Source organism: Sinocyclocheilus anshuiensis, unplaced genomic scaffold (genome assembly GCF_001515605.1).
Source record: "Sinocyclocheilus anshuiensis isolate Anshui unplaced genomic scaffold, SAMN03320099.WGS_v1.1 scaffold730, whole genome shotgun sequence".
In the NCBI taxonomy this organism is placed as follows: Eukaryota; Metazoa; Chordata; class Actinopteri; order Cypriniformes; family Cyprinidae; genus Sinocyclocheilus; species Sinocyclocheilus anshuiensis.
Genome location: NW_015544160.1, coordinates 275,852 through 292,519, shown reverse-complemented (window position 1 = coordinate 292,519; position 16,668 = coordinate 275,852). Strand labels below are relative to the sequence as shown.

At 37.8% G+C, this 16,668-nt stretch overlaps 2 protein-coding genes across 2 annotated transcripts in view; one reads left to right on the top strand and one right to left on the bottom strand.

The window, feature by feature from the left end:
- Positions 1-14,555, bottom strand: part of LOC107695587 (leucine-rich repeat flightless-interacting protein 1-like) — a 42,125-nt gene extending 27,570 nt beyond the window's left edge. The window contains 2 exon segments of the mRNA XM_016495590.1: positions 1,349-1,435; positions 13,918-14,555. Coding sequence (XP_016351076.1) covers positions 1,349-1,435; positions 13,918-14,007 — 177 coding nt within the window. The 5' untranslated portion in view covers positions 14,008-14,555.
- A 518-nt stretch (positions 14,556-15,073) lies between these two features.
- LOC107695589 (ribosyldihydronicotinamide dehydrogenase [quinone]-like) lies at positions 15,074-16,668 on the top strand. Its single transcript, XM_016495591.1, has 6 exons — positions 15,074-15,173; positions 15,252-15,419; positions 15,516-15,646; positions 15,743-15,856; positions 15,977-16,078; positions 16,274-16,668. Exons 1-6 carry the CDS (start codon positions 15,170-15,172, stop codon positions 16,571-16,573), a joined length of 819 nt encoding a protein of 272 aa, XP_016351077.1. The 5' UTR covers positions 15,074-15,169; the 3' UTR covers positions 16,574-16,668.

The following is a 16,668-nucleotide window of genomic DNA, read 5'->3' as shown; positions in this document are numbered from 1 at the left end:
GCCTTCTTTCTTAGCGTGAACATTTGGGCGGCGTTATGCAAATCTTCCCACATCGTGACGTAGATATGTGGGGGCGTGTTAGAACGAGCCGTTTTAGGTAGGCGTGGCTGACTCTTAACTTTTATAAAGAATATCTCTTTGGATTTGAGACTTTAGTCTTTGCAACTTTACAGATCTTCTTTATGCACCAAGAGCTTGTAACACTCCAAAGAGAAAGGAAAAATTGAAATCGCATCATATGACCCCTTTAAACAACATTGGACCCCACTGACTTCCATTGTATTGGCGGTTGAAACAATTTTTTCAAGATATCTTATTTTGTGTCCTAAAAAAGAACAAAGGGTCATACGGATTTAAAATGTAAAAGACAATGTTATTTTTTTGATTATCTCTGTAAGTTGTATTTATGTAATATTTTTAATTTTGTTTTTCTTTGTAAAGACCCCAAAGGTCTCATGATGTAACCTGTAATATTTCTGAGCATTAGCTGAGCAAAGGCTGAAGTTTTAATGTGGCAGTTCAGAAGGGCTGATCCCCATTTCCCAGCCAAAACATGCCCTTCTAAGCCCAGGGCCCACAATCATGATGAAGATTAAACAAATTGAACATAATCGGCTGACAGTGTTGTGCAGGAGCAAGTCAAAAAGATTCAGTTTTGAGAATAAAGAAGGCCTTTTCTGCTGGCAGTTCAGTAGGAAAGCACCTTGAAAATTTGGAGTGCACAGAGGACAAGACTGGATAAATATTATCAGCGACAACATTTTCAAAAATCCCAATGCAATTTTAAAGTCCTACAGCTCAACACACTCTTGAACTGTGTTGGAAGGTTCTCCTCCTGTGTTTCAACACATTGTGTAATGCAGATTATTTACTTTGTGAGATGCTTTCAGTTGCCTAACACATGACTCCTGTTAGTAAGTGTTATGATTATGACACCAGTGAAAAGGGAAATATCCTCTATATGCACAGAATGGAGTTAAGCAGGTTAGCACATGGGGATGGGACCTTTCTAGAAGTTAAACCTCTTTAAATCTCAATCTTACAGCATGTTACTGGTGGGCATGTCAAAACCTCTATGTACTGGGACACTGTCATGCTATAAATAAAATTTCTGCAAAGAATAATATATAAATAAATAAACATATAAATTTCTGCAAAGACTTAATAGGAGGAAGCATTCAAAGGAATATAGCATATAGAATATTATAGTAGACTTGAAAAGCAATAATGTAAAAGATGATACAGAATCAAGACCAACATTACATTTTGGCATATGAAAACATTTAACAACGCCAAGGCCTAAATTTCGACCTAAGTTTCAGCCCACAGTGACTGTGTGTTTTTTCACCTCTTTCTGTTGTCTCTCCAGGTCTCTCATTCTGATCTCACGAGCTTCTGTGCGGGCCGCCCTCTTAGCTGCCAAACGGGCTTCAGCCTGCAGGGGGCGGGTGGGGAAACAGAGAAATAGAGAGAGGTAAAGTCATTAAACCATAACCATGATACCATGAGCAATGTAGTAAATGCAAAAAAATAGAGGAAGTTAAATCAACACACACAAAACAACTTTTTATTACATTTCTTGTAATCTAAATTCAACAGGAGGTTCAAAGGACATATACATTTCCTATATTTACATGATTACATGAACATGTTTATGTACCTCCCTGTCGTAAAGTTTTTATGTACTGTAACTGAATATTCCTCAGACTGTTTATTTGTTTACATGAGTATGTATGCGTGTATTTGTGACTTTAGTTCTTCACACTTTGAAAGTCCTTTTAAAGAAGAGACTCCCTGTTAAGGCATGAGCGGGAGAGAGAGAGGAGAGAGAGAGAGAGAGAGCACACTTCCTTCCTGTAGATGACGCCACAAAATGTAGAAATATATTTGACCTACGTGACGAGGATCACTCAGTCGCTTTGTGTCAAACTCAAATGCAGTTATGGCCGGGTTTTTGACCAGCGAATGTGTGTGCAAATGTGCAATTTGTCCATCATTAAAACGGCAGCATCACATTACGTTTTGATCAACAGGTTACAAAGTTTGTTGTAGCTATATGGGCGCTCAGTTTTTCCTGTTGTAAAATACGTTTGGCCAAAATGTCATTTTATAAAAGATGAAATGCTACTGTATGCACAGGCTATTTAAGTGTAGGCTATTGGCTATGACTAATTTAGATGGCAAATGCCCTCTCTCCGCAGGTCCGGTCTCAGACCTCAAATGCATAAAACATGAGCCTTTATACAGTAGACATACTAGTGTTTCTTGCGTAAAGACAACGCTGTACTTATACAAACAAGAAGATATTTATTTACCCTTGCAAGACGTTCAGCTGCTCTGCTGTGGAACTTCAGTTCACTGCACTCAGTCAGTCAAGACAGGGGGTGGAGTTATGAGGTTTGACTGACAGTTTGAGCGGATCCAACAAGATTTAGTCACAAACTGTTTTTAATACCGTTCATTCGCTAAATATATTTGTAAAACAGACAGACAGACAGACAGACGTAAAGGGTGACCAATAGCATTGATTTATTGAATAAAAAATAAAAATTTTTTTTAAAAAGGGCACTTCGGAGTGTAAGGACAAAAAAGGGCATGTGCTCTGCACAGGTTGAGCCCTACCTGTGCACGTGCCTGCTACCCTCCCGTAGTGACGTCTGCAACTAAAATCTGCCCATTTCCCCCCCCAATCCCGTATTACAAGTAATCTTTACACCAGAGGCATGACTGTAACACACACATTCCTGAAGAAATAGTAATATTTATGTTTTAAAAGAAAAAAATAAGCGTTAAAACAGTGCAACTACTACTCAAAGGGGCATACAAGCAAAGATTTAAAACGTATTCCTGTGTTTGCTAGCTGATGGAGAAATCCATAATGACGTGTTCCTGTGTAAATGTCACATCCTATCTTGATGTTTCACACTGAAGCCTTCCGTCCTGAACACAGTCGCACAACTTTCCAAGGAAGCAGCTGTTTCTCACCACAAAGGTCTTGTGTCCCTTTGCCAACAACGATGTTCAAGAAATAGTTAGCCAAAATAAATATTTCCACAGCTTCAACCACTTCTTGTAGTAGTTCTAGCAGAAAGTGATGGCCTAATTTTGCATTTAATCTTAGACAAACTTTTTTTTTTTAATTTAGGAGTGAAGGACAAGCTTCTACACATTCTTTAATATACCCTTGCTAAATAAAAGTATCAATTTCATTCACTCAAAAAAAGCATATAGCAAGTAACTGAAACAATCACACTTGCAAAGATATTTTCCATGTTGGCAAATCACAGCACTTCTCAAATGCTCTCAAAGCAGCAGCACGGGACAAGAGAGGACAAATAAACTGGGAAAATGTAACCTTTCTCATCCTTAATGAGTGGGTGCTGTGCAGTTGACATACAACATCAGAATTAAACATCCAAATCTGTATTCATGAAACATCTCCTTTATATCGAATATCACTACAGTTTGTAAATAGGAAATGTGTGACCATGTTATGTTGGTACTGTTGTAATGAAGGCAGCTAATTGTATAGAAGAACTGCCAGGGAGAAGTTACTACAGCGAACCCCAGCAATTAAGCAGCTGTCCAAACATGTTTGTAACAGGTTCTCACTAATGTCAACATACGTTTTCCACGAGCACAGCAATACAGCTTTGCATACATGCTTTAAAATAACAGTTACTACCCAACAGGGCTTTGACTGTGCTGAAAATGCTGAATAATATTTATTTTGGGAAAAAAAAAAAAACGAAATATCAAGAGTAATAGAGTCTTCAGAAAACCTTCAGGAATAAATGCACTTTGTATGACTGTGTGAGTGCGACTAACAGGGTAACCAAAACTATGCCTTTTTTGACCATAGCAGGAAGTCAGAGGGTTGAGTCATTCACAATTGAGCCTGGATCACACCCTTCCTGCACTTTAGCAGAACGAACCACTGTATGAACGCCCATCACTGCTCGGTCCTAATATGGAGGGTATGTACATGTGCACACAACATGATTTACATGAACAGAAGATAATTCATATTACTGAACCAAACCTTTTGTAGTATATGTCAGTCAGTGCTTTACAATGCTTACAATATACCTAAAAACAAGCGATTTGACAAGAAAAAAAAAAATACATAAAATGTGCATAGGCACCTAAAAGAAGCAAGTTACCATCCTTAAAGAAAACATGCACTATTCATCCTCTCTGAACTAAAACAAGCTCTTTTTTTATCATAACCCATTGAGGCCTACCTTCTTGCAGTTATCAAAGTAGACCATGATATCTGTCACGGTGAGCATATTATAGTCTGGGTCATCTGCATTTCCTCCCATCATGACCATTTACACACTCCTATCGCAGAAGAAGAAAACAAACTGGCCTATTTCACACACCTCTCTCCTCTCACTCTCTCCTCAACAGCTATTTTTAATGACCCAAATGGAGCAGTCTCTATCAATAAACCCAAAATGCTCTAATTTAATGAAAGTTCTGTGACACGGATGTTCTCAATGGGAATGAAGAGCTAGTTCCACTGCTGTCTGGTAGTGATCTTTTTTCTTGGAACAGAAATACATTGTTTAATTGCTCTAATTGGCCACAGAGTACATTGCTTCACAAAGTTATTGTCAGTAGTTACCAAATTGAGACTTAAATGATTGAAAGTTGCCATTTCAAGGTGTAAGTTTTTATGTAGTACGTACGGCCCCATCTTGGATGTACACAGTCTGTTGTGTCACAAATGATGCCCCTAAGAGTTTAACCAACAGAGTTGAAGAATTATTGTGTTTTTGGAATTTTAAAAGTGAAAGTGACGTGATATTTGGGCAAGTATTGGTGACCCATACTCGGAATTAGTGCTCTGCATTTATCCCATCCAAAGTGCACACACACAGCAGTGAACACACACACACCCGGAGCAGTGGGCAGCCATTTTTTTTCAGTCGTGGTATTGAAGGTGGGAGAGAGCGTTGTACATTCACTCCCCCCACCTACAATCCCTGCCGGTACGAGACCGGTACAACCTTTGGGTTACGAGTCCGACTCTCTAACCAATAGGCCACGACTTTTAAGGTAGACATGCAGGACAAGCTTGTCATTCAGGAGTCCCTGGGAGTTTGATGAATGCCAGAACAATTTAAGCCCAGAGTTCTTATCTGTTGACATAAATACCACAGGAGATGCCAAGCTGGCCAGATCTCTCTCTCGCTCCCACGGCCTCTTGTACCAGCATGCCAGGCAGAGCAGGTACATGCTAATCATCTGGACTGCTAATAGACTAGCTGTAACAGAAAATGAAGGGACCAAATGGAAGATATGCAACACAAATGATTGGAAGACCACAACTTCTCCCTTTTCAATGTGTTTTTGGACAGTACTCTGGAAGCAAAATTTACTAAAAATGTTGACATTTAAAAAATAGACATTTTTAACTCCAAAACGATGACTTATATAAACCAAAAGGCCAGTTTAATTCATCTAAATGTGGAAAGCTCAGTAATAAAAATGTGGATCATTTTGCCATCTGTGTACACTGGATTAACGGTCTCCAGTATGAGACATAAACAGTCTTTCTCACTTGAGTACTAACATAAGCGCCAGAGACTGGAACATATGAGATCACAGGAGACGTCTGCCACATTTCTGGTCTGCCCATATTAACACCTACATATATCTTCCATGCCAGCCTTCCATGACAAACATAAACCAAACAATGTCAGATCTGTTTGTGGTGGGTGTATATTTTAGCAGGTCCCTGAATTCTGTGGCAGAATTTAATATCAAATGCGAGCTTGCACAAAACAGAAATCGCCATGTAAGGCTAAGAGAATTTATGAACTTAAATTTAGGTTATTCTGAGCATGGAGAAAATTATGACAAAAAAATAAAAGGGAGGGAAAGAAAAAGAAGGAAAAGAGATGATAAGAATAAGTGACCATTACTTAGTGGTAATACATCATATCTAATATAAACCTCAGACAATTAAAATATACATTTTCTTAGTTAAACTGATAGTTGACCGAAAAATGTAAGATGTAAAATAGTATGCTAAAATGCATACTATATTATCGCATAGCTTTATTTGTAAAAAAATATTTATGTATGCAATCATATTTGGATATATTTATATATCCGACTATCATTACGTAAAGCAATACATACTATTCAGCAAATATCAACTGTTTGATTGTTTATATCATTGCAAAATGCAAACTATAATATCGCCCAACTCTGATCTGCTAAAGGCTACTATAAGGCATGAAGATATTAAGATATTAAATCATGATTTTCTGTTAAACTGCTTTGAAACAATGTGCATTACGAAAAATGATATACAAATAAATTGACAGCTTGAAAAATGAAAATTCTGTCATTTATTTATCCCTGATGTACCAAGCCTGTATTACTTTTTTCTTTAGTACAAATGCAAAAGAAGATATTTTGAAAAATGCCTCAGTGTTTTTTGTTCATACAATGAAAGTAATTGGGGTCCTGTGTTGTTTTGCTTCCAAATTGACTTCCGTTATATGTGCAAAAACAGTTGAAACATCAAAATATTATCTATTGCATTCTGCAGAAGTCATACAGTTTTGAAATGACATATAGGTTTTTAGAGATTTATTTATTTATTTTTGTATTAATCATTTATTTTTGTTGAACTATCCCTTTAAATACTTTCCTTTCCCAGTTTAATGTGCAGAGGTAACTATAAGTAAGCCATTCATATTGACTATTCAAAGAGAGCAAACACAGTGGTTCTGTGGTGCTATCAAAACATCAATACTTTGTTTGAGCAGATCGATATGTCCTGTTCTGTCTCAGCCAATGATGTTTGCATCATTATTTCGGCAATCCCTTTAGATGCCAGAAATGTGGCTCAGAGATGCCACACTTCACCCTTAAATCCTGAGAAACCTGAAGCAGGGTGATGTTTTGATAGATGCCAGTGTGCCCGTCTCAGATGCATTAAACTGCACACAGAGGCAGCTCTTCACGGAAAGAGAAAGCCTAGTGTGCTTGGCCAACACAGACCACTTGCTTCACTGACCACAGAGTTACTTAATAGCAAGAACAAGCCTGTGAGAGAAACTCCAGCTTGTTGAAAGTTGGAAATAAGAGAGAGCAGCAAGATCATCTACTGGTCTCTGGTTTCTAAAGACATTCAGTGTGCTCTCTGTTTTAAGGTCTAAAAATGCCTGGTTGAAGGTGAACTGGGTTTACCCTGCAGAATAGGTGATAATGTTGTAGATTTCCTTATAAGAGATTAAAAGTATAACTCCGAGACCACAGCTGACAAATTCAACAATTTTTGAAAATGTTGGGTTTATCCTACTTTTATGTCATATCTTAAATTCACATAAAATTACTTGGACAGAAACAAAGACAGTTAAACCAAGTTATTTTCTGATATTACTTATAAGTTTCTAAGTGTATTTGAACTTCAAATAACAATAACATTTCTATTTCAGCATCTTATATGATCCATGTAACAGAAGTTTTGAGAATCTCTGTTAAATGAGATGGGGAGGTCAGCTGGAGTCAGGTCACTGTGAAAACAGAAGATGAATTGTATTACTTCGTACAGAGGAATGAGCTGTGTCCTTGCAACTTTACAGAATTTTTACGCATTAAGCTCTTTCACACCTACATTTGTCAAAGAAGCAAACAACTTGCACCAAGTGGCTAATCGGAGACCAGAGCAAGAGTTTGTCTGAATGTGCATTCCTTTCACTTTAGCACACAGTCTTATCAGAACAAAATCCACAACATGACCTTGTACGTCAAGTTAATAAATCATGAAAAAGGGAGTTTTCTCCCTGTGTGTATTTTATGTAATTTAATGGAACACAAGTTTAACATTTAAAAAAAGATTTATGCATGTATTAAGATTTATGTATTTTAACTACATATGAAATTTCCATCCATTTGGACTAAGTAAACTTTATGTGACACATATATCTGTCAGTCATACATAAATTAAAAAGAATGAGATTTCTGTAATAGTACTAATAAACTGAATGTGTTTTAAATACAAATTAACCAGGTTTACATATTTATCATCAAGAAATATGATACATATTTTAACTAATTGAATGTTGCTTGTTCTACAGCTATCCATATTTCAATCATATTCATATTTTGTAACTGATTACATTCAGATTTATGTTGATTCTAAGGAAAAAAACAGATTCAAATTAATTCAAATCAAATAGATGAAAATACTAAAACCTAATGATAAACTATGCCATGACTAATTTTTGAGTGTAGAAATGAGGAACATTTTAAACAATTTGTCACAAGAACAAATAATATTCATAGTACACAATGCCAAGACTAGTAAACAAGCTAGAGCAGAGGTGAAATACAGAAAAGGAAAACTTAACATTACAGGAGTTATGCCTACATAGATACCACTGGCACCATTTATCACTACGATCTACTTAGGCTTACAACAATTTTGGGAAACACAGTCCTGGTGTCTGACATTTGATATCAACAGAAAGAGTAAAACAGACTATGACAATATTTTTGTCATAAAAAAAACACATGACTGAAGATTAAGCAGTTATCACAATACCATGGCTTATACACAAACATCCTGTCCAATCAGCATCAAGAGCACTAGAAATATGGACTCGGCATTATTCCTTCAAACGGGAAGCGTCCCAAGTCCCAACAGCAGATAATAAACAGGAAAGCAATTGTGATAACAATCTTCAGGGGCCCATTAGTAACATCAGAAAAAGGAAGAAAACCCTTTCTGAATCCTTGTCCTTATATGGAGAGGTTCCATTCTTGGTGAAAGATGTCAGTATGCGAAAAAGGTCTCTGACTTAAGTGTGCTTGAGTTTGCTACACAGAGTCTTGCTTCAACCTGTATCAACAGTTCTGCAGCAAAGCTCCTGAAGAAAATTTGCAGGAATAGGGCATTGTTGAATACAGTCCAGTGCAAGTTTAACCTTGAGTTGCTAAGAGCTTAATCCTGAGCGAGGCAGATAAATGTTATGATTGTCATGGACCAGTGATAAGCAGGTGTTAATGCGTCAATCAATGTGCTGCTGTGCTCTGTATTCATAAAACCATTTATGCGTGAGGGCACATGATCATATATTTTGATATCAGGACTCTTCTGAATGTGGAAATATAAAATCAATGCTCATAACAATGAGTTTACGATTAACAGTCAGACAGCTCTCATCCCAAAACCCTGAGCCCTGATTAATCATCTAAACACCCTTCAGAGCACAAAGTCTGGCTCTGACTCTAACCTGGCATCCTAATCTGCTTTGATCCATCTCAGTCATTGGATGACACTGTAAACAGTGCCAGCGAATGTAGCCGAGATTGCTAGTAGCTTCCAGTGGAGACGTTTAAGACATAATATTTTGAAATATTGAGACTGTTAGCAATGAGAAATGTAAAACACAAGTTAGTTCACACTACCATTCAAATCTTTGGGGTTGGTAAGATTTTTTAAATGTTTTTGAAAGAAGTCTCTTATGCTTACCAAGGCTGCATTTATTTGATACAAATACAGTAAAACAGTAATATTGAGAAATATTTTATCATTTAAAAGAATGTAAAAAAAATTATTGGCTCAAAGCTGCGCTTAAAAGTTAGTTATCAAGCATCTCATTCGTAATTTAAGCTAAGTGTAGGACTAAATCTTAAGTGTCAGTCTTAGAGTTGATTCCCAACACTTTGCTGTGCCACAAACGGGGATGTTGGATGACGAAACACGCATGGACCAATCACTGAACAGATTTCCTTATTTAAGAATATTCTCAAATAAATTCACACTGAATGGTTAAATTCCTAATAGTTTACATTCAACACACATTTGACAATAAAGAATTTTCAAGAGAATACATTATGGTAAGGAAACGAATTGTCATCACAACCTTCAATTTAGGGTTGTGCCGGTAGACGAGAGTATCGTGTATCGACGATAGTCAGAGATATCGCCTGTTGCTGATTTCTTTTTGACGACAGCAAGACGATTGTTATTATTATCATCCGTCAAAAATATAGGCACCTATCTTTAGTGAGAGCCGCTTCAGAAACTTGCCGCGGCGCGGATGGTGAGTAGCCGGGATCAGCTCCGGTGGCCGTGTCGGAGCCGTAACGCACCGCAGACGTGTGCAGTGTAAATAAGGGGTAAGAGATTTATTCATGATACAGTGTAGGTAGCTTCACTGATTATAACAGGAGTGTTTTTAAAGAGCATATAATACTCACGCTAGACTGAAGTCAATTATGATGTTCTTTGGTAATGTAAATATTCTTTGCTTGTTTCTGTTTGAATAACTGAGGAAATGTAACTGCTTTATTAACTGCTCGTCGTCAAACATTTCAAGAGCATTCTTCCTCTCCTGAAAGATTCGCGCAGTCTCTGTCTCCTCAGCGCCATCACAAGCCCCTACTGCAACTCCTAACCACTTGAGAGACCTTTCGAGCTGTCTTAAATAACTGGGAGAGTAAAAGTGATTCTTAGCTTTAAGAAATGTAATAACTTGCTTTTATACTTAAATTTGAAAGTAGGAGTACATTTAATGAATTGTCAGCACTTAAGACTAAAATGGCACTTTGAGAAGCTTGATAAATACGGGCCCTGATTTCTATTTGAATATATTTTACAATGTAATCTATTCAGTAAAGCTGAATTTTCAGCAGCCATTACTCCATCTTTAGTGTCACATGATCCTTCAGAAACAATTCTAATAAGATTTCATATATGGTACATATATCTGCTCTTTATTTTTTAGACAATAAGATGGAGAACACTGGTTCAGCATGGCATAATGACACTATCAACGGCTTGACCTATACATGCTACTTCCTGCTAATTATAACTACTCTCACATCATGAAAGCTCTTAATTTGATTTAAACCATTTAAAACAAGTTAACAATCCAGTCACTCTCAATCACATTATTATTATTACAAATCAGTAAGCAGGTGAGACATGCAAAATGGGTCACAAGCAGAGTGTGTTTCTTATTGCCTAGTTTTCTGGATAAAATAATTGAAAAGCACAGGGTGCACCATTGACTCTATTTTTATTACTTATTTATTTATAATTTTTGTGCTGTTTACAGAGAACAGGGGTTTCACAGAGAAGAATGTGACTTCTCAGGAAACACGTTTTTTTTGAGTGACATCTGTCAGGGACATGCATGGTTTTGAAAAAAATTACCGAATTTTTCATGTTTTGAAAGGAGTCTCTTATGCTCACTAAGGCAGCATTTAATTAACCAAAAGTACTGTAGAAACAGAAATCTTGTACTATAACTCAAAATAGCAATTTTCTATTTTTGTATATTTAAAAATGTAATAAAATAAATATTGCTGTGTTGTCAAAGCTGAATGTTCAGCAGTCATTACTCAGTTTTGAGCAGCCATTACTCAAATAATTCTGATATGCTGATTTGGGGTTTAAAAACATTTGTTATTATCATCAACTTGGAAAATAATTGTTCTGCTAAATATTTCATGGAAACCATGGCATTTTTTAGGACTCATGAATAGAACATTAAAAGAACAGAATAAACAAGAAATATAAAACTTTTGTAACATTATAAATGTCTTTTCTGTGACTGACAAAGTATTTATATAAATGAAATATTATACTACTTAAACAGTTTTAGCCAAGAATTCCACAAGTGGTGCCATTGTAATCAGCATTTACAGTGACACAAGTTACGGAATTTATACCAAAACTGTGTCAAGAATACATATCATATATCAACATGAATCATCATAGACCTTTTATATCATTAACTTTTTTTAGTCAAAACTTTGGGGGATGTAGTAATGAACTATACACACACAGCTGAAAACAATCTATTTATGTCATCAGTCTGTCTTAACAGATTCCACAACTTGCATCTGTGTAAGTAGAAAGACAAATAGAACACTGAATCAAAGTGTTGAGCAGCCATTGTTGAAATTGTTTTTCAGGAAATCCTTCACTGACTCATGTTCTACTGTGGCCCTATCTCACACTTTACAGCTTAGCTACATTAGAGAGCACCAGAAAAGCACAGCCACTGAGGATTACTGATGCAGATATTATCAGCATGCGTTTCCACTGCATCCATTATCAGATGCCTCTGTTCCCTACTTCAGCTCATTGTAATGGCCCCCCGAAACTTCATGTCTGGTCTTGAAGCTGCACCAACAGCTGGTCTCTGTGGGCCTTCTATTTTTAAAGCTCTTATTACAGAATCAAAGAACACACAAGGCCCAACATACCAGTCTGTCAGAGATCAAGCAAGTGTGGAACAGCAGACTATCAGAAAAAAAATGCAGGTACCAGGTGAGTAAAGGTGGGACAATGGAACACAGGGAGTAAGTACTGAAACAGCCATTTAAACGAAGATAAAGTGGCTGTGTGAAAGAAAAAAAGGCTATAAACCCTAAGTCAAAGGAACATATAAATAAGTAGCTCATTTATGAATGCATTCAAAACTTTACGGCTGCCTTGAAAATGTCAAGCACTTAGTAATAAAAGGGTTAAAACCACAGTATCGTGTCATTGTCTAACTGAAACCAAACCTGCTCAGAGAGAAGCTCTAATAACACCTTGCGTGACCTTGCAGTTTAAATTTGCAAAAGCTCTGTTGCGAAGCCACATGGGAGTATGCGAAACAAATATATAATTTCCATTTTAAGAGAAACAGGATGGATCAGGAAAAAAAACTTTAGCATTCATACTGAAATTGTGAAACTGAATTTTGCCTCCTGATTGGATGTTTGACAACATGTGTTTCACCTGAATCTCTTTATCCATGTGCTCACTTACAAGAGGTCTACTCAATGTGCTACAGAAAACAAACTGCCCACTTACAAAAGGGCAAAGGTCAAGTTAGGCAACTTTAAAACTTTCTAAAATTGCTAACCTGTCCTTTTGTTGAAACTGAGCAGTTAAACTGACTAAATTTAATAGAGAATAAAAACATTTTGCACATGATTATGCAACTATCACAAAGTTCTACACATCCTCTGCCACTTGGGTATTTATTAAATATTTTAGTTTATGGATTATGCATTCACATACCAAGTGTTTAATACTGCAATTCAGAAGTTCCCATAAAATCACTGCATTAAATACATTTAATGAATCATGTAAACAGAGACAGTTTTATGCATACACACAAATATATCATGCTTCTCTGATTGTATTTCACACTCTAAACTGAGGGCAGTTCATGCTGACAGTAGAGTGAAAAGGCCTCTCTCCTGCCAACCACTGAGCATGTATCAAACAGAGACACGCTTGCTATTAATAGAATGAATCTCTTGCTGCATATACAGTTTAACGGTCTGTGAAAACATGTGGACTTCACATACAGTCATGACTTTTCACTATAGGTGCGCAATGAAGAAACAACATATACAGCTGTTGAAAATCTGACTGGGCCAAAATCACTTCCGAAGCAGTCAAGGTTTTCTCCACCATGAACCCAGCACCTGTTCCAGCACATCAAACCCAGCTTATGTTGCAGACTGGTGGCACTTTCAAATACATTAGCCTACTGCTATGCTACATTAAAATAAAACCTTTGATCAACACAGCTCAGAAACTTGTAGTAAAAACACACAGACAGGAAGCATGACTAGAAGGAGAGGAAATTATCTACAGCTCGTTAGTAATATGTGTGTGTGTGTGTACATATATATATATATATATATATATATGAACAATGCAGGGCCAGATGAGGGCAAAACAGGGACTTTACCTTAGTTAGACTGTTGTAATGTTAATTAGATACTCGTGAAACTGTGTAAAGTTCTTTGGTTTAATAAATAAACTAACTCAGGAGGGTAGAACCAAGTGATTGTCTTGTTTTTCTCTAGAGTTTAAGCCTGCACATCTGCAACTAAGACCTTTACATTAGTTTAACCCTTAAGAGATCAATTTACCTCTTTTGCGATTACATTGAGGGCATCTTCCTCAGCAGTCAACCCATTTTTGCTGGGGGTTCTTTTACGTCCTGGCCCTTGAGACCCCATTGGTAACCTTTAATATCCTTCTGAGAAACACACGCTCCTTTACGCGTGAGAACCGATCCTTAGTAGAATTATTCCTTCAATAAAGGCATAAGAAAAAGAAAGCACGTTTCCGACTCTAACCAAAAACAGCAACGCTACGTCGTGTCGTTCGCGACGCGGTTCATTGTGTTACATCCGTCTTTTTTTTTTTTGCACTCTTCCTAGTGCTGTACTCTGAAAGACTGAAGAGTCACCGGTGCCGAGAGCGCAAACGCGTTTTCATGACACACGTGTCGCCGCTGAGGAGCTGCCAAAATGGCTGTAAAGGATCTAGAGTTTGTTTGCTCAGAGTTGGGTTGTTTAACAGTGTGATTGTCAGTACTATAACGTCTGGAATAAAAGTTTTCTCGCTTTAGTTCATTATTGGTGCGCTAAAGGATTCGAGCGTCTGTTAGGGGAGTTTGAGGGCTCGCACACGCCCTCTTCGCTATTTTTAATCATGGGAGTCTGGTGCTAAAAACAGAAACCTTATCTTGCACTTCTTAAAGTCATACACATGTATGACTTTACAAGTCGTACACCTTTAACAATAATACACTTTTACACTTCATTCTGAAGATAAATAAACTAGAGGAAAATATAATAAACCGGACTACTGGTTTAACTGGTCTTAGCCTAACCGTGTGCAGTTTAGGTGTTCTCAAGCAGATCTTCCATCCTTACCAGTTTAAATAACAAACTACACTAAGACTGGAGACAAAACAGCTGTTATTTTCTCAGCAGAAATGTGTAACCAAATACCCCAGCCACGAAGAAAGAAAGAAAGAAAATGAGTGAATAAAACAATTAACTCATATAATCTGACTTGCCAAAATCTCGTTTTTTCATCTTTATCATACAGGTAGGCAACTTTAGTTTTGTATGGCTGCAGTTGCTGGTGCATGTTGACATCCAGTGGTAAAAACGTAAACTTAGTCATAATACGATGGAAGTTTATTGCTTCGGTAAGAAAACAAAAAAAGGTCCAGTTAAGAATCACACATTTTGGCCGTAAGTGTTTGTGGGTTGCCTGCCAGCAATTGATGAGTAGCCTAAAACGAATCAGCTGTGCACGGGTGATTGTGATTTTAAAGCTCACAGTTCGGTTGCTGTTTAGTAGATTTGCGACCTGTGGGTGAAAAACATGTGTACGTTCATTCTGTTATTGCACTTTTTATGTGTTTGGTTTGGCTTATTTAGTCTCTTCGGTTAATTTTCTTTTTCAGCCGCAAAGACAGTGTTGATCGTGTACGCACACCAGAGCGCCGGGTCTTTCAATGCGGCTGTTAAGACTGCTGCTGTGGACGAGCTGAAGAAACAGGGCTGCCGCGTGCTTGTGTCTGACCTGTATGAAGTGAAATTCAAGGCCACGGCAACAGAGGATGATATTACTGGTGCGGGAGGCAGTGTTTCGTTTGTTATAATAGTAAACTAAGAACTAGTCCCTTATCAGAGCTCAGTGGCAGTTATTGCACGAATTTGTTTCTCAGGAGCGGTGAAGAACCCTGAGCATTTCTGTTATGGAAATGAGACCATGTTGGCCTGGCAGGAGGAGCGACTAGCTTCTGACATCGTAGATGAGCACAAGAAACTAAAAGAAGCAGATCTTGTTATTTTTCAGGTATGCCATTTCTTTTTGCAAATGTGTGTTTGTGTGTCCCCCCGTCCCCCCGGTCCTTGTAAGTCTTTGACCATTTTTATTGTCAATTTCTTGAAGTTTCCCATGTATTGGTTCTCTGTTCCTGCCATCATGAAAGGCTGGATGGACCGGGTTCTTACGCTTGGTTTTGCATACACCTTGGAAAAGCGCTACAGTGAGGGCATCTTCAGGGTGAGGCCTTCCCATCATAAACCTCAGACTTGCATTAATCACGAAAGATTATCAAATGTCTTTAATGAAATTCGAGTGGGCTGTTAGCATTGGAAGAATTAGTGTTTAATTTCATGTCAGGATAAGAAAGCCATGTTATCCTTCACCACTGGTTCCCATGAGACCATGTTCAGCTCCAATGGGATCAACGGAGACATGAATGTTACTCTGTGGCCAATTCAAGTAAGAATATCGTTTTTATTTATTTATTTTTTCTTCTGGTCCCTAGACCCTTTATCCCTTTGAAGCTCTCACTCTGTAGGGTAAACCCTTTGAAGGGATTAAGGGCATGGGGATGAACCCTGGAACGCAGCGTTAATTGAGTGTGCGTGTCATACAAACCTGAGACTCCTGCACTGATGTTTCCTCTTTTTGTAGAATGGGGTCCTCAACTATTGTGGCTTCCAGGTCCTTGCTCCACAGATCTTCTGGGCACCCACACATCTCTCTCCTGAGGCTCGCGAAGGCCTGTTGGAAGGCTGGCGCACTCGTCTTCAAGGTCTCCTAAACGAGGCACCTCTCACCTTCCCACCTGCAGACATCTTTGACAAGGGGAAAGGCTTTCAACTGAAGCCTGAAGTCCGGGAGAAGCAGGCTGATTCCCCTTTTGGTCTCACTGTGGGTCACCACCTGGAGAAACCGCTGCCACCCCAAAGCCAGATGAAAGCTGGGGTGTGAAACCTGCTGCAGCACTGTCCCCATGTGGCCATGTCCTTGTTTAACAGTCTCGAAGCTGAATTTTTGACATGAATAAATTTTGTTCATGTTTTGAA